At 37.1% G+C, this 25,278-nt stretch overlaps 1 protein-coding gene across 3 annotated transcripts in view; it reads left to right on the forward strand.

Annotated features, from left to right (window-relative positions):
* Window positions 1–24,850, forward strand: part of CDADC1 (cytidine and dCMP deaminase domain containing 1) — a 40,791-nt gene extending 15,941 nt beyond the window's left edge. For all 3 annotated transcript variants that reach the window (XM_029210406.1, XM_029210407.1, XM_029210408.1), the window contains 6 exons: window positions 419–988; window positions 6,677–6,726; window positions 9,928–10,097; window positions 11,808–11,997; window positions 18,152–18,212; window positions 24,301–24,850. In XM_029210406.1, the coding sequence (XP_029066239.1) occupies window positions 419–988; window positions 6,677–6,726; window positions 9,928–10,097; window positions 11,808–11,997; window positions 18,152–18,212; window positions 24,301–24,374 (1,115 nt within the window). In that variant the 3' untranslated portion in view covers window positions 24,375–24,850. The remainder of the gene's footprint in view (window positions 1–418; window positions 989–6,676; window positions 6,727–9,927; window positions 10,098–11,807; window positions 11,998–18,151; window positions 18,213–24,300) is intronic.
* The last annotated feature ends 428 nt before the right edge of the window (window positions 24,851–25,278 follow it).

A 25,278-nucleotide genomic window follows, 5' to 3' on the forward strand; every position in this document is an offset into this window, starting at 1 on the left:
CGTAGGGTATCCATACAGCTAGCTATTCAGCTCTCAACTCAGCTACTCCATTGTAGTACAGAAACAGCCAGAGACAATGTCAAAGATTAGGTTTGTCTGTGTTTCCACAAATCTTTATAGGCACTGAAATTTGGGTTTTATATGATTTTCATGTCACAAAACAGTTTTCTTTTGATTTTCCAACTTTAAAACTGCGAAATCCATTGTTGACCTGCAAGCTGTATAAAAATAGGCAACAGGACAGATTTGGCCTGTGGCCGTAGTTTGCCAGCACTTGGGCTCTATTATTGGTGACTTGGTAATAGACTTTTATTATATTGGGACCTTTGGACCTACTGCAGTGATATGGTGGATTTATCAAGAAAACCCTTAATTTCAGCATGCATCTGATAACTACCGTTCCGATTTTGTGTTTCAGCTGGAGTTAACCGAATTTCATATTGGCCTGCTGATCCAGAAATAAGCTTGCTTACTGAGGCCTCTAGTTCTGAAGATGCAAAGTTAGATGCCAAAGCAGTGGAAAGATTGAAGTCAAACAGTCGGGCCCATGTGTGTGTCTTACTTCAGCCTTTGGTGTGTTACATGGTGCAGTTTGTAGAGGAGACCTCTTACAAATGTGACTTTATTCAAAAAATTTCAAAAACATTGCCGGACACTACCATTGACTTTTATTCTGAATGTAAGCAAGAAAGAATAAAAGAATATGAAATGATATTTTTGGTTTCCGGAGAAGAAATGCATAAGCAAATACTGATGACTATAGGTTTGGAGAACCTGTGTGAAAATCCGTACTTTAGCAATCTAAGACAAAACATGAAAGACCTTATCCTACTTTTGGCCACAGTAGCTTCCAGTGTGCCCAACTTTAAACACTACGGATTTTATTGTAGCAATACCGAACAGATTAATGAAATTCACAATCAGAGTTTGCCGCAAGAAATTGCAAGGCACTGCATGGTTCAGGCAAGGTTATTGGCATATCGAACTGGTGAGTTATACGCTTAGTTCATAAATCGGGGCTGCTTGGGTCGTATTTGTCTCAGAAGTAAAGTATTCATTTCATCTATGGTGGTGTTTATTGACTCTTAGATACTAAGGTTTTGTTGGTCATACAAATAAAGAGAAGTTAGTGAGACCCTTGAGTAGACAACTCTTAGAGTAGTTTTAGGATTTCTTGTGGCCTGTATCGGGTGCTACATTTATAAATCAGGATCTGATTAGGCCCTTTCTGCTTCTTGCTTTTATCATTTCACAGTTGAATGAGCCCTCCGCTAGAGATAGGACAAAAAGAGAGGGGAGAGAGAACCAGAATTATTCATTTTTTTCTTAACTCTTCAATATTCTGTAGGTATTCAGTATTTAGTAAAAACTTAAAAAATCTTTAAACTAAAAATATGAATTCAAAATAACAAATAGAATCAAAGTAAAGGAGAATTTTTTCATATTCTTCCAATTTCTGGTATGTCTTCAATCAGCAAGTGGAGAAGTCAAACATTTTTACTTTATTAAGTTGTACCTGAGTAAGTATGTGAAAAAGGAAAATATTACTTGGGAATTTTCTCTATCATGATAAAAGGCGGTATCTGTATTTCCAATTATAGAGCAGTGTTTTTACATCTCAGCAGACATAACATTTTTCAAAGTAGAATCATGATCACTTTTTTTTTTTACATCTTTATTGGAGTATAATTGCTTTACAATGGTGTGTTAGTTTCTGCTTTATAACAAAGTAAATCAGTTATACATATACATATGTTCCCATATCTCTTCCCTCTTGTGTCTCCCTCCCTCCCACCCTCCCTATCCCACCCCTCCAGGCGGTCACAAAGCACCGAGCTGATCTCCCTGTGCTATGCGGCTGCTTCCCACTAGCTATCTACCTTATGTTTGGTAGTGTATATATGTCCGTGCCTCTCTCTCGCTTTGTCACAGCTTACCCTTCCCCCTCCCCACATGATCACTTTTTAAAATGCAACTTTGAAATAAGGAAAAGAAAATGCAGGCAGGAGGAACAGTAGAGTAAGATTTGGTGAGTAGGCTATAGTAGGAATTTTTAAACTTATCCCAAGAAAGAAGGAGAAGAGAGAAAATCTTCAGAAAAAGTCCATACAAATGCCACTGGTCTGCAGTATATGCTCAACAAAGACCACAGGTTGAAGTAATTTCAGTAAAATGGAGGTTTTCAAATGGCAGCATGTTAGAATCACCCTAGAAACTTTTATTAAAAGTAAGAATGCTCAAATTCTAACCCAGACCTTCTAAACCTGGTCCCTAAGGGTATGTCCTAGGTCTGTGAGTTTTTAAATTTCTGTAAGGGATTCCAACATTCAGCAGGGTTAATAATCACTTGATTCTTATTAAAGAATTTGATTCTACCATAGGCACAAACTACGTGATGCCAAACAACTGTATTCTGTAAAGGTCTGACTTAATGTAAGTATCTTGTATCGTGCTCTATGTTAGTCTCTGCCAACTCCAGCTTTATAAAGAATTTTTCTCCCAACCATTCTGGAAGGACAGAAACATAAATGGAAACAGCTGTTACAGCTATACTTCACTAATTCTCATTTGCTAATTAGAATTCAGCAGATTCCAGAGTGAGCGTAAGATGGGAGGTGTGAGTCTGTTTTTTTACTTAATCTCAGGAGCTCCTCTCCTAATACCTAATAATACCGTGTATGGCTCCACTATTTAAAGAAGCAGTAATGTATAGATATAAATTTGCATATATATTCTTTATTAGATACTCTACTAGTATAGTTACAGTATTGTAAATTTATCTGCTGTTACTATGCAGAGTTTTGTACTTATGCGCTTGATGGGTGATTTAGGTTTTTCAAGGTTAATTTTTTGTCTATGTATGACTTTCTTGCCTGGAACCCGAATCCTGAATAGAATGCGACTCTTACGTCATGTGCTCCTTTCCACTGTGAGCTCTGCCAGGGGAGAGACCATGTCCTCATCATTGTTTTTCCCTTAGCACAAAAGAAATATTTTTATATACAAAGATAAATGGTCCACAGTCCCCTACCCAAAGCTCTTGAAGCCAGATGAAAAGGAATTCAGATTTTAGAAAAATAATATGTACATGCTATATGTATGTGTGTCAAGCTGTTTTAAAAAACTTGATATAAGGGATTGCAGATAAGGAATTCTGGACTGATACTCCTCATTGATGATAATAATAAAAAATTTATTGAGCACCTACTATGTGTCAGGCACAGAGCTAGGTGATTTATATATGTACCTCACTTAACATTGAGGACAATCCAGGAAGGTAGATATACCCTTGACTTAGTGTGTTTCTAATAACTCTAAATTTTATGCTGTTCAGCTCACATAACTTTATTTCACTCTAATAGGTGAAGAAATCATTCCGTTAAACCATTTCATTTAAAAATATACATATGATTAAAAAGAATGCCGAAACTTCTAACAAGAGTTCTGAAACTAATTGAAAGTAGGTAATTAATAATTGATTTTTGAGTGATGAGTAAATAGGATCCACAGAGGTGTCATTAAAAATATGTTTCTAAGCTACTTTGAGGGTAGCAAAAAAGTGACAAAATTTGTTTAGACTCTAGGGGAAAAAAACAGATAGGAGGGCATCACATCTTACCTACCTGGTTTAAGTGTGAGTTTTGATTTCTTTTTAGGTCCTGTTTCCCATTAGACTAGGCGTTTTCCAAAGCTGACGATTATGCCCTCCTTCTGAACCACAACGCTAATGATGAAAGTAGGTTCGAGTAGCCAAGAAAGTTAACTGTTTCAAATCATAACTCAGCGGTTCTCAACTTTTAGTTGCCTACGAATCAGAGGTGATGCTCATGAGAAGTACAGATTCCTGAGTCTGCCGCCTCCCTTGGAGAGGTTGATTCATGGAATTTCCATGGGAGCCAGGAGTCTGCCTTTGTAACAAGTGTCCAGTCATTCTGATGCAGTTGGTTTGTGAACCACACTTGGACAAACCCTGACATGACCACAGTATTGGGAGCTAAAATAACCATGCCTGTGTTCCAGAACCATAGGATAAAGAGTCCTCTGACTTTCAGTGACTGAAGAGTCTCAGGAATTTGGCTCAGTGATTTTAAGTTGACCTTTCCTTCAAGGGTATACAGAGAAAATCCTGTGAATGACCAGATCCTGGGGAGCAATTTACAGACATGAAAGCTTTTTGAGAAACTTTACATAAAAAGTACTGATGTGAAAAGATTTTTGAGAAATTACCTCATCTGTCATCCAACCTTGGGGGCTGGGTGAAATCTACTCATCGTATATGGATGAAATTTTATTCTGATTTCAAAAGACATGTAGTAAAGAATATTTTCTTGGTGAAACTAACCTTAGCTAAGCAGTAGAGCTTTATTTTTGGCTGCGTTGGGTCTTTGTTGCCGCGCGCAGGCTTTCTCTAGTTGCAGTGAGTGGGGTTGCTCTTCGTTGCGGTGTGCAGGCTTCTCATGGCGGTGGCTTCTCTTGTTGCGGAGCACGGGCTCTAGGTGCGTGGGCTTCAGTAGTTGTGGCATGAGGGCTCAGTAGTTGTGGCGCACGGGTTTAGTTGCTCTGCGCCATGTGGGATCTTCCCAGACCAGGGCTCGAACCCCTATCCCCTGCATTGGCAGGTAGATTCTTAACCACTGTGCCACCAAGGAAGTCCCTGAGCTTAGTTTAAAAAATCACATTTTTTTTCCTCCTGACAAGATTTAGGCTGTCCCTAGACTGAAACAGAAAAAGTGGCTCCTGAACTAAAAAATAATAATATGAAAAATACTTAGTATCAATGGTAGGAAAAGTAGACTCTTGATATGAAGAGTTTCTATTTGCGTTTTTCATTTTCTGTTTCAGATTTATACATGTATTAAGTACAATTTTACTTAAAGGCTTTCATTTATAATATAAATGAAATATAATCTTAGGTTTTTAACTTCTATACTGCTTACCTTAGAAAGGAGCATAAAGCCATAATTATATTCTTTTCCCTTCATGTTGTATTCTGACAATCTTGGAAGGAACAAAACTTTTACCCCCAAATTCCTTTCCTGACAGTCTCCACTCTATAAAGTATGTTTCTCCCATACACTGTTCCTCAGCATCCTGCTCCTTGCCTTCATAGTCCAGCACAGCACCTAGGTTCTTAGATGTTTCCTTGTTACCATCTTCCTTCTCCATTGGACCATAAGCTTCGTGAGTATAGGCACTCAGGTATTCAGTAAAGGGGAACCTTTGTTACAAAATTCTTCACATTGGAGGGAGGCAAGCCGGTTGGGTGTGGAGGGCTAAATTTTAGTCATTTAATTTCTTTGCCTGTTTTCTCATCTAGAAAAGGAAATTTTGTCTGCTTTACCTTTAGGATAAAAATGAGATAATGGACAACAAGTGCTTAAAACAAATTATAAAAATGCTTTGTGGTATAATTTTGAAAACCCAAGCTTGCTTGACCTGAAGATGGGGAATTTCATTATAGTATCATAACTTTCTTTAAAAATTAACTTTATTAGGCATCCTAGTTTTTCATGCATAGGTAGAATAATGTTTCTTTGTACTTTTACTAGAAAAGTATTTAAATATGTTATTATTGGAAGGATTAACTTTTAGGAAATTGTGGGGTGAAGCCACAGTTTCGTTTAATCCTCATCAATATGAAAATGCCTGAGGGCAAGTTCACAGATAATTTTCACTTTCTCTGTGTAAATGTACCTACTTAACTATATTGGTCTCTTATTAAGATTTTGATAAATACTATGATTTTTATAATTTGTGTATAATTGTCTTAGAAATTTTTAACTCACCCTTAGTAGTAGTAGAAAGAAAAAGTCAGTTCTTAATATTTAGAATTTCTATTTTGGTTTTGTATTTTCTGTTTAAGGTTAATAGTTTTAAGAAATACAGCCTTTCTTGTTGCAAAGTAAATAGGTTGGTTCTGCAGGGAAATTATAATGTTATATTTGTGACTTCTGCCACTTGATTTAGAAACGGGCATCATGTCACTAACTTGGCATTCTTTTCCCCTCAAGGTAAACTGTGAAGGTCAGGGAAAGGGCATCATTTTATTTAAATCAAAATTCCTTTCATGTACCTTCCAGCAAAAAAAAAATGTGTGTGTGTGTATATATATATATATGAAAGCCCATAAAGATTTATGTTTGTATTATGAATTTGAACTTTTTTCATAGCAAGAACACTTTCATGAAATGTATTTTCCATGATTAGAGTGCAAAAAATGCTAGGAGAAGACAGATTTGATTGTTGTGAATGGTTATTACACTAAATCCATTAGTTCAGAAACTTCTTTCTTAATTGATTTCATCGTCTATTAGAAATAGTCATTTAAAAACTGACTAGTTGGTGGAAATTCAATAAAGTTACACTCAGTTCTGGTTACAGCTTTGAAGTCACCTGAGTGCGGGCACTGCCACTGTGTTATCTCTGCACATAGATCATGTGAGATTGGGTTGGTAGTGACACTGTCTATAGTTAGTTCGTACCTAGCTCCCATATATTCTATGCTTGACAATATTTATTTTCATATTTTTCCGTAATTAGTTAGGTTGTCAAGGATTGCTGCTACATTTATGAAGTATATTTCAATAAATACATGTTTATTATTTTTGGAAAAAATGTATTTCTGAAACTAACAAATCATTGATTTTTACTGAGTTACATGCCATGTATCTTTCAGAGGATCATAAAACAGGAGTTGGAGCAGTCATCTGGGCAGAAGGAAAATCTGTGAGTATGAAAATAATTCTTTATAAACATTTAAACTTGATTTTGTTTAAACATATTTTGATCTTAAGTACATGACATTTTGTTGACCCCTGGGGATTAATATTATTGGTGTATTTATTAAGTCTTATAAACATTTGCATATTCTCTCAACAGTTTTTTATATAGATTTATTCATTTAGTGAACATTTATTAAACACCTTCTACAGGGTAGGCTCTGTGCCACAGTGAACAATGGGGAGTTAAGGATCACATAGTCCACCCTTCATAGCCTTATATAGTCTAGAGATGGAGACAGAGGTGAAAAAGTGACTGGTATATAACTGTAATTATAACCTGATACCGTGAGAGCACAGAGGAGGCACCTTTACTCCGCTTGGAGAAATGAGTAAAATACTATTAGGGGAGGTCAGGTGCTATTAGTCTTGAAGAATGAGTAGGAGTTCATCAGGCAGAGCAAGTTAGTGGGACTAGAAGGGTAACATGCAGAGGTAGGGCATGAGAATGTGGGGAAATGCAAGTGATTTGGCACATTGAAGTCCAGGGTCCTGTGTCTAGCAGAGTAGCAAAAAATTGGGCTGCACCATGAAGAACTCTGTATACCACATAGAGAGTTTAGACTTTATCCATCAGATAAAGTGGGATACACTAGCACAGTGCTAACCAACAGAAATAAAAGGCAAGCCACATACGTGATTTAAATTTTTTTAGGAGCCACATTAAAAAAATAAAAAGAGGGCTTCCCTGGTGGCGCAGTGGTTGAGAATCCACCTGCCGATGCAGGGGACACGGGTTCGTGCCCCGGTCCGGGAAGATCCCACATGCCGCGGAGCGGCTGGGCCCGTGAGCCGTGGCCGCTGAGCCTGCGCGTCTGGAGCCTGTGCTCCGCAGCGAGAGAGGCCACAACAGTGAGGGGCCCGTGTACCACAAAAAATAAATAAATAAAATAAAAAGAAACAGGTGAATTAATTTTAAGAATATATTTTACTTGGGACTTCCCTGGCGGTCCAGTGGTGAAGACACCGCGTTTCCACTGCAGGGGGCACGGGTTCGATCCCTGGTTGGGGAACTAAGGTCCCATGTGTCGCGCAGCGCGGCCAAAAAATATATATATATGTATTTTACTTAATCGCCTGTCCAGAAATATTATCATTTCAACATGTAACCAATATAAAAATATTGGTTAATGTTTTTAATAAAATGTTTTGCATTTGGGGGGAGTATTGATTCTTCACAATCCTGTATGTATTTTATACTTACAGCACCTCTCAGTTTGCACTGACCACATGGTGCTACTGGCTACTATACTGGACAGAGCAATCCAAGAATATTTTAAGTGGGAAAATGATTTGATTAGATTTGCATGTAAAAAATGAAGTGGGGCTAGACAGGAACTAGGGAGGTTAATAAAAAGAGATGATGAGGACTTGGAATTCTATGGATGGGTTGGCAGGGCATGGAACCAAGAGATACTTCGTAACTATGAGGATGACTAAAAGATGAGTAGGGCGGCCTAAGTGTCTTTCAACAGACTTTATAGCAAGTAATTTTACTATTTGGCTGGATATGTCATGAGCCCCTCAAGTTCAACCTAGCCAATACATTCAGTATCTTCCCGGCTAACCTATTCCTTCACTAGTGGTCACCATCCCATTCCCCATTCCACTCAAACAATCAATCACCAAATGCTGTGAATTCCACCTTCAGACTATCTCTTGACTCTTATTTCTTCGCAAATTGTTAGCACCTATTAGAATAGGTTCCTCTGCCAGAAGCTCCCATAGTATTCTGTACAACTCCGTGGTGACGCTCATCACAGTTAAATTTACATGTCCAGTTTCTTATCGTCTCCAGATCAGAAGGTTCAGGAGGGCTGGGATTCTCTGTCACATTTACCAGTGTATTCCCAGAACCTAGCACAGGGCCTGGCCTATGGTTGGAACTCTCCCTTGGATTTATATAAATGCTCAGCAGCCTTTTGGCTTAACACCTGGTTCTCAACTACTTTTTGGAGAATTTAGGTTTCCAGTTATATTATCTAGAGTGTAGGCAGCATGGTAAAGTGGAAGGACATGGGTTTGGAGCCAAGCAACCCCTCCTTGAATTCTGGCTATGTTGCTTACCAGCTTTGTGACTTTGGACAAGTTATTTAATCTCTTTTGGCCTCAGTTTCCTTATCTATACAATGGGAATAGTAATAGTACTACTGTCTAGGATGTTGTGAGGATTAATTAAATGAAGTAACACATATAAAAGTGAGCATGATGTTTAACCTTTAGTGAATGCTCAAGGATAATTTATTATTAATGAGATATTATTTGTAAGCTTCTGTCGGCTCATCATAACAATGATTTTTTATCAAGCTGCTATAGTACTGAGTCTGTTGAAACTATCACATGAGTAACTATGTATAATATATTGAAATTTAGTGAGGTTTATGGCATATTCCAAACTATTATAAACAGTTCTGATTTATAAAATATTTTACTTTTATAGTTGATAAAACATTCATATTGACACCTAATATGCCACTGACCAGGAGAAATAAAAAAACCGCTTAAGTAGGAAGTTCTATTACATACACACACACACACACATACACACACGCACATATACACAAAAACACAGTAGAGGCTCAGTAAACATGAAAATTAAAGGAAAGTGCATTATTTGTTTTCCAACTATATACACTAACACATTTTTAGCCCAAAACAGAAATTGTGTGTTGAAAATATTTTTAGGATTTCTGACTTGCTAACCAGTAGCACAGCACAGAGCATATAAGAAATTAACAATAATTTATTGTGTACCTGCTGTGTATGGAACACTGTAATAGGTCTACTTTAAGGGGTAGAGAGGAGGTATAAAACATGGTTTCTGTTCTCTAGGATCTTATAACCTATTCAGGGAGAGGTGTCTGAATCAAATGAAACAGTTTGTAAATTAAGCTACTATTTAATTAACTGCTAAAACAAAGGACTGCCTTGAGATTATATACTAGAGATGATCAGGCTGCTTGAAATTTAACTTTGACAAGACCACACTGTGGCAGGAAAATCTAATATTGTATTTTTCTGGTGGCTCAGTTTATCATGGAAAAGTGAATTCATTATAAGAAGTATGATACTAGGCTTTAAAGATACAATGTAAGATGCCTTTTCAGAATGTTGAAAACAGCTTTGTTGGTTTGCTTACTTTTCATAGAGAAATTGTGATGGAACAGGAGCAATGTACTTCATAGGATGTGGTTATAATGCTTTTCCTGTTGGATCTGAGTATGCTGACTTCCCGCACATGGATGACAAACAGAAAGACAGAGAAATAAGGAAATTCAGATACATTGTACACGCAGAACAGAATGCCTTGACATTTAGGTATGAAATTTGTTCGCATGTATTTTCTATAAAATGTAGCAAGGGTTAGTTAAAATTAGTTTTATTTTAGCTGTAATTTATTGCCTTTTTTAAAAATTCCAAGAAATATTCTTTTCAGAAGTATAACTTTGGTCCTACTTGGTCTTTGCTACCTGACCTGAAGCCATTGTCAGGGATCCTGCAGGCCTTCAAATTTATTGAGCAAGTCTTTTTTCCTTTCTTCTTTCTCTGTCCGGTATAAAACTGCTTGAAGTTTGTCCTTAGGGTCTTGCATATTTATGCATTATATAATCAGTTTTGTTTTCTAAATGTAGAGCCCATATATTTATATTTATGAATATATAGATTTTATTATGAATCAAATTGCTTTAACATAGTTTTTGTTAGAGATTATAACTGGCATTATTACCTCCTTCTAATGTTAATTTAGATCATTTCCACAAACATTTCTCAGCATTTACCATTAAGTGGGTGATCTTAGGGGATTTAAATCTGCATAAGTCATGGTTTCTGTCCTTGAGGAGCTTATAACACAGTATGGGATACAAGACTGTATTCAACCTAACATGGTCAGTTGTGTGGGAAAGGCCAACACAAAGTGGGTGGAAATTCAGGGGCTGCTACGGATGGAGGGGGAGTGAGAGGGAAAAGCTTTATGGAGAAACTGGCATTTGAGCTGTGCTTTAAAGGTTTGGTAGGATTATGGCCATTGGAGATGCTTACTTGAAGGGAAACCATTCTTGCTTCAGGCATAGCAGTGGGCTAGAAGTAGGAAAATGCTTGTGTGTTTAGGAACACAGATGTTCCACTTAGGCTGCACCATGGAGCACATGGGATCGGTTGGGACTGACAAGGGAGGACTTTGAGTTTAGACTTCATTTGGTAGATAGTGGAGAAATTGAATGACATTGACAGAGCCACACTAATGATTACTTAGGTTGCAAGCATATTGTTTGAACAGACTAGATGCGTACAATTCTGCTGCCCTAGTACAGGGGAACAGAATGAGAATCTGAACTAAGGACATGGATGCAGAAGGCTGGTGGTGGGGAATGTAAGACTGAGAGCAGTGTACACCATAGAACCCAGAAGTACAACTCCTGTATCCTCAGATGAAGCATTCCTTAGTCCTAAACTACCCCTGGCATGTAAAATTTCACCAAACTCCTCTGTTTTTTTTCCTTGTGCTCTTCATTACAGATTACTTGCTTTGTTTTGTCAAATCCAAATGCTTGTTAAATAAAATTATCCTGTGTTAGGGAAGGGAGTAAGGGAACTATAACTCAAAACAGAACTCTAATATTAATTTATCAATTTAGTAAGCATTATTAAATATCTGTTAGTTACCAGATAAGAGGTAGACCTTTTGGCTACCATGATGACTTAATGTCTAATCACACGTGGTACATTCTTAGGGAGGGTGTTAGTTCTAGCCCCTAATTCTGGCATTATAAAGAGTTTCTTACTTAGAAAGCATTGTTTTCTCTCTCTCTCTCTCTCTCTCTCTCTCTCTTTTCATTTCCTTTGTAATGTAATACTGAAAATCTTGCCATTGACTAATTCAGCAAGAATAAGGCTTGATCATTATTGTGTATAATGTTGTAAATCTGTTCCTAAAGCAGCTCAATTTTAATGTTTAAAGATTTTTCTAAAACATAACTTACCCTTTTAGAAACTATCTTCCTGATATTTTATATATATTTTTTGTAGGTGTCAAGAGATAAAACCAGAAGAAAGAAGTATGATTTTTGTGACAAAGTGCCCATGTGATGAATGTGTACCTTTAATTAAAGGTGCGGGCATAAAACAAATCTATGCAGGGGATGTAGATGTTGGAAAAAAGAAGGCAGACATCTCTTACATGAGATTTGGGGAACTTGAAGGTGTTAGCAAATTTACAGTAAGTAGATACACATTTTTTCAAATATACTTTTTATTATATTGTTAGGTACTCTGCTGCATATTTTAAATTAGTGATTCTTACCCTTTTAAAGAGTTATCATTGAGTTTATTTTTATGTGCAAGCACTTGCTTAACTACAAATGTTCAGCTTAGGATCTGCCTTATGAATATAGATCTCTGTCAAGAGTTGTGCCTTGACCTTGCAGACCTTGAATTAGTTAGTCCTTTGGTGCCATCTGGTGGCTAACAAAAGAAAATCCTTGACCCACCTCTTCCCTCACCCTTCTTTCTGGATTGAAGTGGTAGACAGAGGTGAAAGTAGTTTAAGATTACCCAAAAGAAGGGGACACGGACACACACACACACACACGCACACACACACGTGTGCATTTCTCATGAGAAAAACCAGGAAAAAATAAGAATTTAATATTTGACATTTCCAAAAAAGTGCTGGGGTGGTTTGTGGAAAACTCAGAACTTTAATTCTTTGTGCTTTTTTACTACTTTGGTTTCTAAAAAACTTTTTGTTTTTAGAAATAATCTCAAGCATATAGAAAAGTTACAAAGAATGTTTATAAAAAACTTTTCCTTGGGCTTCCCTGGTGGCGCAGTGGTTGGGAGTCCACCTGCTGATGCAGGGGACACGGGTTCGTGCCCCGGTCTGGGAAGATCCCACATGCCACGGAGCGGCTGGGCCCGTGAGCCATGGCCGCTGAGCCTGCGCTCCGCAACGGGAGAAGCCACAACAGTGAGAGGCCCGTGTACCGGAAAAAAAAACAAAAAAACCTTTTTCTTTTTAGAAATAATCTCAAGCATACAGAAGTTACAAAAATACTACAAATAATTTTTTTTCCAGAACATTTGAGAGTTAAGTTGTTGCTATGATGCCAGATCACTCTCAGATACTTTCTTGTATATTTCCTCAAACAGTATATTATCCTACATAACCACCACAAAACTCAGGAAATTATCATTGATATGTTGCTACCATTTAATCCACAGAGTCCAGTCAGGGTTTACCAGTTGTCCCAATAAAGTTCTATACAGCAAAAGGATCCTGTCCAGAATCATATGTTGCTTTGATAATTCTGGCTTTTTTTTTTTTAATATTTATTTATTTGGTTGCACCGGGTCTTAGTTGCAGCTCGCTGGCTCCTTAGTTACAGCAGGTGGGCTCCTTAGTTGCGGCTTGCCAGCTCCTTAGTTGTGGCATGTGAACTCAGTTGTGGCATGCATGTGGAATCTAGTTCCCTGACCAGGGATCGAACCTGGGCCCCTGGCATTAGGAGCACGGACTCTTATCCACTGCGCCACCGGGGAAGTCCCATAATTCTGGCATTTAATATAATATTTATATACTGTAGTTTGCAGTGGGTACAAAAGGCATATGATAGAACTGTTTATAAATTTCAACTTTACTTTTCTGTTTGAATCCAGGGTGCCTGGAACATATAAGGCACCTAAAAATTACTTACTAAACCATATATATATTTAAAAATTTATTTAAAAATTAATATAGCAACACACTATTTAGTTTTCTAGTTTGTGTGTGAAGAATCATATATTTTTATCCTTTTTATTTATTTTTATTTTTTTTATTATTATTATTTTTTTTAACATCTTTATTGGGGTACAATTTCTTTACAATGGTGTGTTAGTTTCTGCTCTATAACAAAGTGAATCAGTTATATATATACATATGTTCCCATATGTCCTCCCTCTTGCGTCTCCCTCCCTCCCACTCTCCCTATCCCACCCCTCCAGGCTGTCACAAAGCACCGAGCTAATATCCCTGTGCCATGCGGCTGCTTCCCACTAGCTATCTACCTTACTACATTTGTTAGTGTGTGTATGTCCATGACTCTCTCTCGCCCTGTCAAAGCTCACCCTTCCCCCTCCCCTTATCCTCAGGTCCGTTCTCCAGTAGGTCTGCGTCTTTATTCCTGTCTTACCCCTAGGTTCTTCATGACATCCTTTTTTTTTCTTAAATTCCATATATATGTGTTAGCACACGGTATTTGTCTTTTTCTTTCTGACTTACTTCACTCTGTATGACAGACTCTAGGTCTATCCATCTCATTACAAATAACTCAATTTCGTTTCTTTTTAAGGCTGAGTAATATTCCATTGTATATATGTGCCACATCTTCTTTATCCATTCATCCGATGATGGGCACTTAGGTCGTTTCCGTCTCCGGGCTATTGTAAATAGAGCTGCAATGAACATTTTGGTACATGACTCTTTTTGAATTTTGGTTTTCTCAGGGTATATGCCCAGTAGTGGGATTGCTGGGTCATATGGTAATTCTATTTGTAGTTTTTTAAGGAACCTCCATACTGTTCTCCATAGTGGCTGAACCAATTCACATTCCCACCAGCAGTGCAAGAGTGTTCCCTTTTCTCCACACCCTCTCCAGCATTTATTGTTTCTAGATTTTTTGATGATGGCCATTCTGACTGGTGTGAGATGATATCTCATTGTAGTTTTGATTTGCATTTCTCTAATGATTAATGATGTTGAGCACTCTTTCATGTGTTTGTTGGCATTCTGTATATCTTCTTTGGAGAAATGTCTATTAGGTCTTCTGCCCATTTTTGGATTGGGTTGTTTGTTTTTTTGTTATTGAGCTGCATGAGCTGCTTGTAAATTTTGGAGATTAATCCTTTGTCAGTTGCTTCATTTGCAAATATTTTCTCCCATTCTGAGAGTTGTCTTTTGGTCTTGTTTATGGTTTCCTTTGCTGTGCAAAAGCTTTGAAGTTTCATTAGGTCCCATTTGTTTATTTTTGTTTTTATTTCCATTACTCTAGGAGGTGGGTCAGAAAGGATCTTGCTGTGATTTATGTCATAGAGTGTTCTGCCTATGTTTTCCTCTAAGAGTTTGATAGTTTCTGGCCTTACATTTAGGTCTTTAATCCATTTTGAGCTTATTTTTGTGTATGGTGTTAGGGAGTGATCTAATCTCATACTTTTACATGTACCTGTCCAGTTTTCCCAGCACCATTTATTGAAGAGGCTGTCCTTTCTCCACTGTACATTCCTGCCACCTTTATCAAAGATAAGGTGTCCATATGTGCGTGGGTTTATCTCTGGGCTTTCTATCCTGTTCCATTGATCTAGCTTTCTGTTTTTGTGCCAGTACCATACTGTCTTGATTACTGTAGCTTTGTAGTATAGTCTGAAGTCAGGGAGCCTGATTCCTCCAGCTCTTTTTTTCGTTCTCAAGATTGCTTTGGCTATTCGGGGTCTTTTGTGTTTCCATACAAATTGCGAAATTTTTTGTTCTAGTTCTGTGAAAAATGCCATTGGTAGTTTGATAGGGATTGCATTGAATCTGTAGATTGCTTTGGGTAGTAGAGTCATTTTCACAATGTTGATTCTTCCCATCCAAGAACATGGTATATCTCTCCATCTATTTGTATCATCTTTAATTTCTTTCATCAGTGTCTTATAGTTTTCTGCATACAGGTCTTTTGTCTCCTTAGGTAGGTTTATTCCTAGATATTTTATTCTTTTTGTTGCAATGGTAAATGGGAGTGTTTTCTTGATTTCACTTTCAGATTTTTCATCATTAGTATATTTTTGTTTTTTATTTCCAGTTGTCTTATTTAAAAGACATGATTTTAAAAAGAAAAGGGGGGCACTGAAAGAAGGGAGAGGTGGGACAGATGCCTCTTGTAAAACTAAACAAGTTTGTATCCATCTAATCAAAAGGGAAATCACCAGTTCTGTATTTTTGTTTTCTGTTCCTTCATTCCTACTGAAGATTGGGAGGAAATAATTCTCTTTATAAAGTGTAAGTGACCTAGCTCTTCAGGACTGTCAGTGCTGGGTTAAGTGAATTCTGAAATATCTTGCTTACTGGTGGATTTTAGTAGCTTTTCCACCGTAAAGAGAATGAAGAGATCAGAAGAATGTAAGACAGGGCAAGAGAAGCAGGAAGAGACAGGAAGACAAAGGGAGTGAAGGCTCCTCGGGCAGAGATGGGATTCAGAAATACCTGTTGGGCCAAGACCCACCCAGGAGTGCCCTCATTCAGGTACACCTGGTCTCTCTGTACTCCTTCCAGTGAAGATTAGCTCTCCACCCTCTCATTCTTTCCCTCATCTGGCCTGGCTTGCAATATTATGTCAATGATTTAAACTTTAAGTTTAAACATTTAGTTATAGCTAAATGCCTAGTTTTGTAAATACCAGTAACTAACACGAACTAGTATTTGTTCCACATTGGAATTTTTATAATGATTATATTGTTTTTAGACTGTCAAAAGTAGCATGAGTACCAGTAAATTTCATTTTTTTAAACATTAAACCAATTGAAATTAATTTTGTTTGAAAATTTTTTTCTTTTCTCTTTGAGGTGTTACCATATGCCTTGAGGTAAGAGGTTCTGTTCTGTGGGGTTGTTGCAGACTAGGCTAGGGCTGGGCAACAGTATTTCCAAGAATATATTTTACCTGTGTAAACCCAAGTCCATTTACTGAGAAACTATTTTTTTTTCTGTTTAATACATGTAAATTTTTCTTTATTAGGTTATATTACTTTTTTTTTAATTGTGAAAGTAATGTATGCTCATTATAGAGGAAATAGAAAAAAGAACAGATATATAAATGAAAATAAAAAAAGAACAGATATTATCCCACAGTTCATAGATACCACTGTTAACATGTTGCTATATTTTCTGTGTCATTGAAAATTCTTCAGAAATAATTTTTAATGATTACACAGTATTGCAACCTATGGACATAACTTATTTAACCATTCCCTTTTTGTTGGACACCTAGATTGCTTCTAAGTTTTCACAGTTAGACATAGTCTTTTTATGATGATCCTTAAATGTAAATTCAAGGTTATTAGTTTTTACTTTGCCCAAAGTAATAGATTTTAATGGTTTGGCATGTTTTGAACATGACTTTTTTTTTTTTTTTTAATTTCACATATATCTTCCCATTGCTTGGAAATCCTCCTTTTTCCTGGTGCTAATCCTAACCGTCCCATTTCTATAGGTGACCAACCAGTTCTAGATGTCTTCCCCTTCCAAGGACTTTTTTATACATGGTAAAATGTCTGTCTTATATCTCATTCTCCCTCAAGGCCCATGATATTAATGACTTCATCTGATAAACTAACTGATGCTTCTGGAAGAGGCCCCCAGGAACTATCCACTTAATTGTGTCTTTCTGGAGAGAGTGCCCTAGTGGGGCTTTTTTGGTTAAGTCATTAGTGTTTCTGATGATGGGGATTTCTAGGCAAATAAGAAAGGAAGGGTGTGCTTTGAGATATTGATTACACGCAGTTTTTCTTATCTGCTGCTCCAGTCTTCACTGTAATATCTGAGAATCTTCATGCTTCTGTATTTCTTTCTGAATGATTGAGATGGAAAACTATAATCAGAGGATATGTGATATGATATGATATGATACAATGAATGGTATGCTATGATAAAAATAATAGTATATATTATATTACTATATTAAAAGGCAAGATAGTCTTTGTCTTATTTTCATTCTTTCTATCTAGGTCTTCTCTAGCTATTATAAGTTTCTGTAGGACCTGGAGCTAGAATATGAAGTGGTGGAAATTCTATAGTATTGGGCATGGGCAGACCCAGGTTCTGGTGCTACTGCTGTCTTTAGTCAGTATGTAACCTTGGGCAAGTCACTATGCTTCTCTGGTCTTCCACTTCCTTACCTGTAAAACGAGGGTAAAGGAGGATTTTTACACTTCCTTCTCTAAGAATATTGATTCTCATTTCAGAAGTCATATCATTCAGCGTCATTCAGAGTCCTTATTAGGGCTTGGTTGGTATGACACACTAACTCTTTTTTCTTACATTGTTTTAAGCTGTTTTGATATTTGAAAGCACAGTGCTGAAATGCTACTTTTTTTTTTTTTTTTTTTTTTTTTTTTGCGGTACGTGGGCCTCTCACTGTTGTGGCCTCTCTCGTTCCGGAGCACAGGCCCCGGACGCGCAGGCTCAGCGGCCATGGCTCATGGGCCTAGCCACTCTGCGGCATGTGAGATCTTCCCAGACCGGGGCACGAACCTGTGTCCCCTGCATCGGCAGGCAGACTTTCAACCACTGTGCCACCAGGGAAGCCCTGAAATGCTATTTATTAAACATATAAATAAAATGTTTGTGTCCTTTTACAGTGGCAAATGAATCCATCAAGAACTTGTGTTCTTGAGCAAAATGAGCCTGAAAGCAGAGAAAGTAAGTATTTACAAGTCCTTTACTGAGGTTAACTTTGCTGCTAAGAAGAAAAGAAACATAGTGAATTATAATGATCAGGTGTTGGAAATTGATGTGGTTGGAGATGGAGTATATTCTTTTTGCAGGTTACATTTTCGCCATTCAATTTGTTCACAGACGTTTGTGTATCTGCTATTTGCTAGGTGTCATGGAAACTGCTGATTAATGACTAGTCCTATGGGCTCTGCAGTTTAATACAAATAATCATGAACAAATTGAATTTATAAATTAAATTTACATGAGAAAGTAGATGACAGTGCTCTTCTATACCAAAACAAAAGCCTCTTGGGCAGTTAGAAAGGAAAAATACATATAATTAATACAGATGGATTAGGGCCAAATTATGAGGATATGTACTTTCTTATTAGAGTAAAGCCACATTAGCTCAGATTGGTCAGAGAGTGGAAATATTCTGGTTATTTGAATAATCTAATTAAGAGTCATCACAGTTACCATAAATGAATTAGTAATCTTCAGAGCTTTATTATTTGCATATTAACCAGATATTTTTAATGTAATACAATCTTTGGGATATCTTGCAGTTCCTCAGGCACATAATTTGGAACATTAATTATTATTAACTGTACAATATTATGTTAAAATATGAGCCATGTTATCTGTTTGAATTCAATTCAAGGTAAGTAGAAGCTTAGTATAAAAAGTAAAATTTTCTTGATAATAACAATGATTTGACTACTCTGAAAAATCAGGAAATATAAGCCTTTATGGGCAGAAGCAAGGAGAACAATCCTGTGGAACAAAAACCACATTCACAGAAAGACAAGATGAAAAGGCAGAGGGCTATGTACCAGATGAAGGAACAAGATACAACCTGAGAAAAACAACTAAATGAAGTGGAGATAGGCAATCTCCCAGAAAAAGAATTTAGAATAATGACAGTGAAAATGATCCAGGACCTGGGAAAAAGAATGGAGGCAAAGATCGAGAAGATGCAAGAAATGTTTAACACAGATCTAGAAGAATTAAAGAACAAAAAACAGAGATGAACAATACAATAACTAAAATGAAAAATACACTGGAAGGAATCAATAGCAGAATAACTGAGGCAGAAGAACAGATAAGTGACTTGGAAGACAGAGTGCTGGAATTCACTGCCGTGGAACAGAATAAAGAAAAAAGAATGAAAAGAAATGAAGACAGCCTAAGAGACCTCTGGGACAACATTAAATGCAACAACATTCGCATTATAGGGGTCCCAGAAGGAGAAGAGAGAGAGAAAGGACCCGAGAAAATATTTGAAGAGATTATAGTCGAAAACTTCCCTAACATGGGAAAGGAAATAGCCACCCAAGTCCAGGAAGCACAGAGAGTCCCATACAGGATAAACCCAAGGAGAAACACGCTGAGACACATAGTAATCAAACTGGCAAAAATTAAACACAAAGAAAAATTACTGAAAGCAGCAAGGGAAAAATGACAAATAACATACAAGGGAACTCCCATAAGGTTAACAGCTGATTTCTCAGCAGAAACTCTACAAGCCAGAAGGGAGTGGCATGATATACTTAAAGTGATGAAAGGGAAGAACCTACAACCAAGATTACTCTACCCGGCAAGGATCTCATTCAGATTTGATGGAGAAATCAAAAGCTTTACAGACAAGCAAAAGCTAAGAGAATTCAGCACCACCAAACCAACTCTACAGCAAATGCTAAAGGAACTTCTCTAAGTGGGAAACACAAGAGAAGAAAAGGACCTACAAAAACAAACCCAAAACAATTAAGAAAATGGTCATAGGAACATACATATTGATAATTACCTTAAATGTGAATGGATTAAATGCTCTAACTAAAAGACACAGGCTTGCTGAATGGATACAAAAACAAGACCCATATATATGTTGTCTACAAGAGACCCACTTCAGACCTAGGGACACATACAGACCGAAAGTGAGGGGATGGAAAAAGATATTACATGCAAATGGAAATCAAAAGAAAGCTGGAGTAGCAATACTCATATCAGATAAAATAGACTTTAAAATAAAGAATGCTACAAGAGACAAGGAAGGACATTACATAATGATCAAGGGATCAATCCAAGAAGAAGATATAACAATTATAAATATATATGCACCCAACATAGGAGCACCTCAGTACATAAGGCAACTGCTAACAGCTATGAAAGAGGAAATCAACAGTAACACAACAATAGTGGGGGACTTTTAACACCTCACTTAACACCAATCGACAGATCATCCAAACAGAAAATTAATAAGGAAACACAAGCTGTAAATGACACAATAGACCAGATAGATTTAATTGATATTTATAGGACATTCCATCCAAAAACAGCAGATTACACTTTCTTCTCAAGTGCACACGGAACATTCTCCAGGATAGATCACATCTTGGGTCACAAATTAAGCCTCAGTAAATTTAAGAAAATTGAAATCATATCAAGCATCTTTTCTGACCACAAGGCTATGAGATTAGAAATCAATTACAGGGAAAAAAATTTAAAAAACACAAACACATGGAGGCTAAACAGTACATTACTAAATAACCAAGAGATCACTGAAGAAATCAAAGAGGAAATCAAAAAATACCTAGAGAAAAATGATAATGAAAACACGACGATTCAAAACCTATGGGATGCAGCAAAAGAAGTTCTAAGAGGGAAGTTTATAGCTATACAAGCCTACCTCAAGAAACAAGAAAAATCTCAAAGAAACAACCTAACCTTACACCTAAGGGAACTAGAGAAAGAAGAACAAACAAAACCAAAGTTAGCAAAAGGAAAGAAATCATAAAAATCAGAGCAGAAATAAATGAAATAGAAACAAAGAAAGCAATAACAAAGATCAATAAAACTAAAAGCTGGTTCTTTGAGAAGATAAACAGAATTGATAAACCATTAGCCAGACTCATCAAGAAAAAGAAGGAGAGGACTCAAATCAATAAAATTAGAAATGAAAAAGGAGAAGTTACAACAGACACTGCAGAAATACAAAGCATCCTAAGAGACTGCTAGAAGCAACTCTATGCCAATAAAATGGACAACCTGGAAGAAATGGACAAATTCTTAGAAAAGTATAAACTTCCAAGACTGAACCAGGAAGAAATAGAAAATATGAACAGACCAATCACAAGCAATGAAATTGAAACTGTGATTACAAATCTTCCAACAAACAAAAGTTCAGGACCAGATGGCTTCACAAGTGAATTCTATCAAACATTTAGAGAAGAGCTAACACCCATCCTTCTCAAACTCTTCCAAAAAAATTACAGAGGATGGAACACTCCCAAACTCATTCTATGAGGCCACCATCACCCTGATACCAAAACCAGCCAAAGATACTACAAAAAAAGAAAATTACAGACCAATATCACTGATGAATATAGATGCAAAAATCCTCAAAAAACTACTAGCAAACAGAATCCAACAACACATTAAAAGGATCATACACCGGGCTTCCCTGGTGGCATAGCGGTTGAGAGTCCACCTGCCGATAAAGGGGACACGGGTTCGTGCCCTGGTCTGGGAAGATCCCACATGCTGCGGAGTGGCTGGGCCCGTGAGCCATGGCTGCTGAGCCTGAGCGTCCGGAGCCTGTGCTCCGCAATGGGAGAGGCCACAACAGTGAGAGGCCTGCGTACCGCAAAAAAAAAAAAAAAAAAAAAAGAGGATCATACACCATGATCAAGTGGGATTTATCCCAGGGATGCAGGGATTCTTCAATATATGCAAATCAATCAGTGTGCTACACCATATAAATAAATTGTAGAATAAAAACTATATAATCATCTCAATAGATGCAGAAAAAGCTTTTGACAGAATTCAACAGCTGTTTATGATAAAAACTCTCCAGAAAGTGGGCATAGAGGGAACCTACCTCAACATAATAAAGGCCATATACTACAAACCCACAGCAAACATTATTCTCAATGATGAAAAACTGAAAGCATTTCCTCTAAGATCAGGAAGAAGACAGGATGTCCAGTCTCACCACTGTTATTCAACATAGTTTTGGAAGTCCTAGCCGCGGCAATCAGAGAAGAAAAAGAAAAGGAATACAAATTGGAAAAGAAGAAGTAAAACTGTCACTGTTTGCAGATGACATGATACTATACATAGAAAATCCTAAAGATGCCACCAGAAAACTACTAGAGCTAATCAATGAATCTGGTAAAGTTACAGGATACAAAATTAATGCACAGAAATCTCTTGCATTCCTATACACTAATGATGAAAAATCTGAAAGAGAAATTAAGGAAACACTCCCATTTACCACTGCAACAAAAAGAATAAAATACCTAGGAATAAACCTACCTAGGGAGACAAAAGACCTGTATTCAGAAAACTATAAGACACTGTTGAAAGAAATTAAAGATGATACCAACAGATAGAGAGATATACCATGTTCTTGGATTGGAAGAATCAATATTGTGAAAATGACTATATTACCCAAAGCAATCTACAGATTCATTGCAATCCCTGTCAAATTACCAATGTCACTTTGTACAGAACTAGAAAAAAAAAATCTTAAAATTTGGAGACACAAAAGACCCCGAATCGCCAAAGCAGTCTTGAGGGAAAAAAAACGGAGCTGGAGGAATCAGACTCCCTGACTTCAGACTATACTACAAAGCTACAATAATCAAGACAATATTGGTACTGGCACAAAAACAGAAATATAGATCAATGGGACAGGATAGAAAGCCCAGAGATAAACCCACACACCTATGGTCAACTAATCTATGACTAAGGAGGCAAGGAGATACAATGGAGAAAAGACAGTCTCTTCAATAAGTGGTGCTGGGAAAACTGGACAGCTACCTGTAAAAGAATGAAATTAGAACACTCCCTAACACCATACACAAAAATAAACTCAAAATGGATTCGAGACCTAAATGTAAGAATGGACACTCTAAAACCCTTAGAGGAAAACAGGAAGAACAATCTTTGACATAAATCATAGCAAGATTTTTTTTGATCCACCTCCTAGGGCAATGGAAATAAAAACAAAAATAAACAAATGGGACCTAATGAAACTTCAAAGCTTTTGCACAGCAAAGGAAACCATAAACAAGACGAAAAGACAACCCTCAGAATGGGAGAAAATGTTTGCCAACGAATCTTAGGACCAAGGATTAATCTCCAAAATATATAAACAGCTCATGCAGCTCAATATTAAAAAAACAAACAACCCAATCCTAATATGGGCAGAAGACCTAAATGGACAGCTCTCCAAAGAAGGCATACAGATGGCCAAGAAGCACATGAAAAGATGCTCAACATCACTAATTATTAGAGAAATGCAAATCAAAGCTACAATGAGGTATCACCTCACACTGGTTAGAATGGCCATCATCAAAAAATCTACAAACAACAAATGCTGGAGAGGGTGTGGAGAAAAGGGAACCCTCTTGCACTGTTGGTGGGAATGTAAACTGATATAGCCACTATGGAGAACAGTATGGAGGTTCCTTAAAAAACTAAAAATAGAATTACCATATGACCCAGCAATCCCACTACTGGGCATATACCCAGAGAAAACCATAATTCAAAAAGACACATGCACCCCAATGTTCATTGCAGCACTATTTACAATAGCCAGGTCATAGAAGCAACTAAATGCACATCGACAGATGAATGGATAAAGAAGATGTGGTACATATGTACAATGGAATATTACTCAGCCATAAAAAGGAACTAAATTGGGTTATTTGTAGAGAGGTGGATGCATCTAGAGACTGTCATCCAGAGTGAAGTATGTCAGAAAGAGAGAAACAAGTAGGTGCATTTTGTTTCCTCCAGCCTAGTAAGAATAACTGTCCCCCCAAAACAGTTTTATGAATTGTTGGCTATACACTGTTGAATGAATCCAGTTTTTAAAAGGTCAGATATTGTGTTACCTGAGTGAGTTATCTAGAATCTGTTCTTCAACAGTTGAGAATTATTTTAAGATAAGATCAGTATTCCTTTTTAACTTAAGCATTATTTTGATCTTACAACCTCTGTGACTTTAACAAATAGTCATTTATTTGAAGTGACGTTTTTCTGACGTTACGTTATCCTTGAACACTAGATGGTGTGTTGGGACCCATACCCCGGGATGAAGAACAGCACCAAAACAAGAAGCTGCGTCTTGCAAACCACTAAGAAGTCTTGTGTAAACTAGGGTGAAGGCCTCAAGAATTTTTATTGCACTTTTAAAATCCAGCCTTCTTAACTCAGAAAATAAGAATGGATTTTGGATATAATTGAAAAAAATTTTTAAAGAAAGCTAATTTATTACTAGCATATGAATGATATTAATGAGAATATTTTTATTTTAGATTTGTGTGTTTTCCAGAGTATAGTGGTGTGTTTTTTTATTACACTGAATGAGGTATCAATAATTTAATGAGACCCAGTTCAATCGGCCATACAGATTGATTTCTCCTTGTCTTAGCTTTACATTAACCAGTTTGAAAGGGGCTGGTTTATTGGATCACACATCTCAGCAAAGAATTACATACCTTTTCAGAAATATTAATTTTTAAAAATAAATTAATTTATTATTTTTGGCTGCATTCGGTCTTCGTTGCTGCACGCGGGATCTCTCTAGTTGCGGCGAGCGGGGGCTACTTTTCGTTGCGGTGCGCGGGCTTCTCATTGCGGTGGCTTCTCTTGTTGCAGAGCAGGGGCTCTAGGCACGCGGGCTTCGGTACTTGTGGCTCGCAGGCTCTAGAGCGAAGGCTCAGTAGTTGTGGCACACGGGCTTAGTTGCTCCGCAGCATGTGGGATCTTCCCCAACCAGGGCTTGAACCCATGTTCCCTGCATTGGCAGGCGGATTCTTAACCACTGCGCTACTAGGGAAGCCCAGAAATATTAATTCTTTTGGATTATGAAGGTGATAATTAGTAAACTACTCCAGGAAAATAAACGGCAACCTGGCCATTTTTAAGTCAGTGTGTGGCTCACCAAAAGTTCCCATTTATACTCAAAGCTTTCTAATAATCAGAATTTACTTAATTAGGATTGAGTCATAAAAATGAAGTTGGTGGACCTGGTCTCCATTAT

This window comes from Monodon monoceros, unplaced genomic scaffold, assembly GCF_005190385.1.
Source record: "Monodon monoceros isolate NGI ecotype Baffin Bay Population unplaced genomic scaffold, NGI_Narwhal_1 Super_Scaffold_8, whole genome shotgun sequence".
Classification (NCBI taxonomy): Eukaryota; Metazoa; Chordata; class Mammalia; order Artiodactyla; family Monodontidae; genus Monodon; species Monodon monoceros.